General features: G+C 35.3%; 1 protein-coding gene across 2 annotated transcripts in view; it reads left to right on the top strand.

The window, feature by feature from the left end:
• Positions 1 to 2,033, top strand: part of LOC110467430 (NADPH-dependent diflavin oxidoreductase 1-like) — a 16,948-nt gene extending 14,915 nt beyond the window's left edge. For both annotated transcript variants that reach the window (XM_021524593.1, XM_021524594.1), the window contains exons 15-16: positions 1,224 to 1,318; positions 1,804 to 2,033. In XM_021524593.1, the coding sequence (XP_021380268.1) occupies positions 1,224 to 1,318; positions 1,804 to 1,948 (240 nt within the window). In that variant the 3' untranslated portion in view covers positions 1,949 to 2,033. The remainder of the gene's footprint in view (positions 1 to 1,223; positions 1,319 to 1,803) is intronic.
• The last annotated feature ends 563 nt before the right edge of the window (positions 2,034 to 2,596 follow it).

Here is a 2,596-nt window from a genome sequence, read left to right as displayed (position 1 = left end):
CACATTGATTGTCTGTGTCCACTGTGCCATACTCGGAGTCGTTTGCGCCAGGCGTGAGTTTCTCAATTTACTCAATCGAGCTGTTTAGTTCCGCCTGGAACTGTCCATTAATGCAATGGACATTTCTAAACTTCATACATTTTTGTACTAACTATTAACACTGTATCATATCTGAGGAATTACATATGTATACTATATATTCAAAACTTAAACTCCACTTTATAGTATCAGCAAGAAAAAATAATGTCATGAAAACCTATACTTGTCAAAATCATGTGCAAGCCCGGGCTTATTGGCTTACATGGTAGCTACGCGCCTGCTCAGGACACCTGCGTTGATAAGTTCGTAAATAGTCTCACTTCCATTGCAATAACATTATTGAGATGTGTTATCCTGTAAATGTCTAGAGATGGGTTCTTTCAAGATTTGTTTTGCAACAACACACAAAACTGTAAAAGTGCCACAATAAAAAAAAAAAATCACACATTTCCTTAGCCCATTAAAACAGTAGCTTTGTTAAAGCTGGCATTAATTCAAACTATACCTGTCATGCTATTTATTTCGTTTATTTACTCATGATAATATACCTGTTTTGTACTTATTGACTATACAGGTTTAGGTGAACAGAACAACTGCTTAATTTGAAAGTTAACATGTCCCATAGTATAGGAAGAATTCATATGTTAGCATGCAATCCATTTAATTGTGATTTTGAAACATATATACTGAAATTACTGCATATGTTGTACTGTTAGTAAGTTATTTACACAATATCAGTACACAAACACAAAGAAAACATGATAGTTATATTTTCAAATACTGAAAATCAACAAGAGCCCCTCTTAGTATGTTACCATATGTATCCATTTCACTGACTGCTGATGTATATGATTTCTACAATTATGGGGGCCGTGGTGGCCAAGAGGATAAGGTGTCTGACATTCTGCTACCACTAGCCCTCCCTCCACCACTGGGTCGCGGGTTCGAGGCCTACGTGGGACAGTCGCCAGGTACTGACCGTAGGTCGGTGGTTTTTCTCCGAAGAAGCCGGTTTTACTCCACCACCAAAACCTGGCAATTCCTTAAACGACCATAGCTGTTAATAGGACGTAAAACACAAACAAACAAACCAATTCTACAATTATGTCTTAAATGGCATCAGACTTTTAACTTTGAAATGAGCTTCAAAATTTTCCGCGTTTAACTTTAACTGTCTGTTTCAGGAGGACAAGATTTATGTCCAGCACCGCATTGAGGAGACCAGTCAGGCCCTGTGGAACCTACTGGACAAACACAACGCCTACTTCTATATAGCTGGGTGGGTTGTCTTACAACTATGTCATAAAACAGTGACAACACTATGACTGACGTCATGTGACATGTTATAAAGAAACTTCACAAACTGAGATGTAAATGACATTATCTTTCAGATTATCAGGATATTAAATGGAAAATTTCAGTTTTTTTTTTTTTATATATTTACATAAATCTTTAAAAAGATATCCTCAAAAGACTTGCTATTGAATTAAAGTGCTTATGTTGCTGTAACTATTATACAAGGTATAAACAAAATGTATATATACATTTATGAATAATAAATAACTTGTAAAATTCAACTTTTATTGAAATATGACTTTTTCATGCTGAATTTAATATTCATATTACAATTTAAAGATATTTATTTAGAGTTGTGCCTTTAATGTCAAATTTGAGGTTTATCAAAAATTATCTTCTTTCTGAGAGTATAAGTGTATAATTTTTAAAGATGAACAAACTAAGATAAGCATTGAATTTCATTTGTAGAAATGCTAAGCGTATGCCTGATGATGTAAGTGACGCCCTGAAGGCCGCCATACAGAAGTACGGCAACAGGACAGCTGAGGAGGCAGACAAATATCTCCTCCAACTTGACCAGAAGAAACGATACCAAGCAGAAACATGGTCTTGATGTCAGTGGACTATAGTCTTGTAGGATTTTAATTTTAATTTTAAGATGAAAACAATGGTAAAATAAAAATAAAATAAATACAAAATGATTTCAGAGAGTTCTTTTTTTAATATCGTAACAAAGACTTAAAATTCAAAATTAAATCTTTTCAATTCATAGTCTAATCAAGGACCCGAATTGGGTATAATGACAAATAACATGCATGTGTTTTACAAATGACATGACTGACAAACGATGCATTTTTAGCCCACCATTATCTTGGATTTTGATAGTGAAAGTTTGTTATCGCTATTGCTCGGGAAACACCAGAGGGATCTTTCTCAAATTTTATATATAGGTTCCCCTTGGTCCCTAGCTATGCAGGGCAACTTTTGAGACTGATCGGATAAACAACATGGCCGGCAGGCAGCCATCTTGGATTTTGATAATGAAGGTTTGTTACCGCTATTTCTCAAGAAGTACCTGAGGGATCTTTCCTAAATTTTATTTGTAAGTTCCTTTTGGTCCCTAGCTGTGCAGGGCAACTTTTAAGACTTATCGGATAAACAACATGGCCGATAGGCAGCCATCTTTGATTTTGATAGCGAAAGTTTATTATCGCTATTTCCCGGGAAGTACGGGAGGGATCTTTCTCCAATTTTAAATGTA

The sequence above is a fragment of the Mizuhopecten yessoensis genome, unplaced genomic scaffold (assembly GCF_002113885.1).
Source record: "Mizuhopecten yessoensis strain PY_sf001 unplaced genomic scaffold, ASM211388v2 scaffold11173, whole genome shotgun sequence".
Taxonomy (NCBI): domain Eukaryota; kingdom Metazoa; phylum Mollusca; class Bivalvia; order Pectinida; family Pectinidae; genus Mizuhopecten; species Mizuhopecten yessoensis.
Note: the sequence above shows the minus strand (reverse complement) of the source record. Positions and strands in the feature narration are given on the sequence as shown.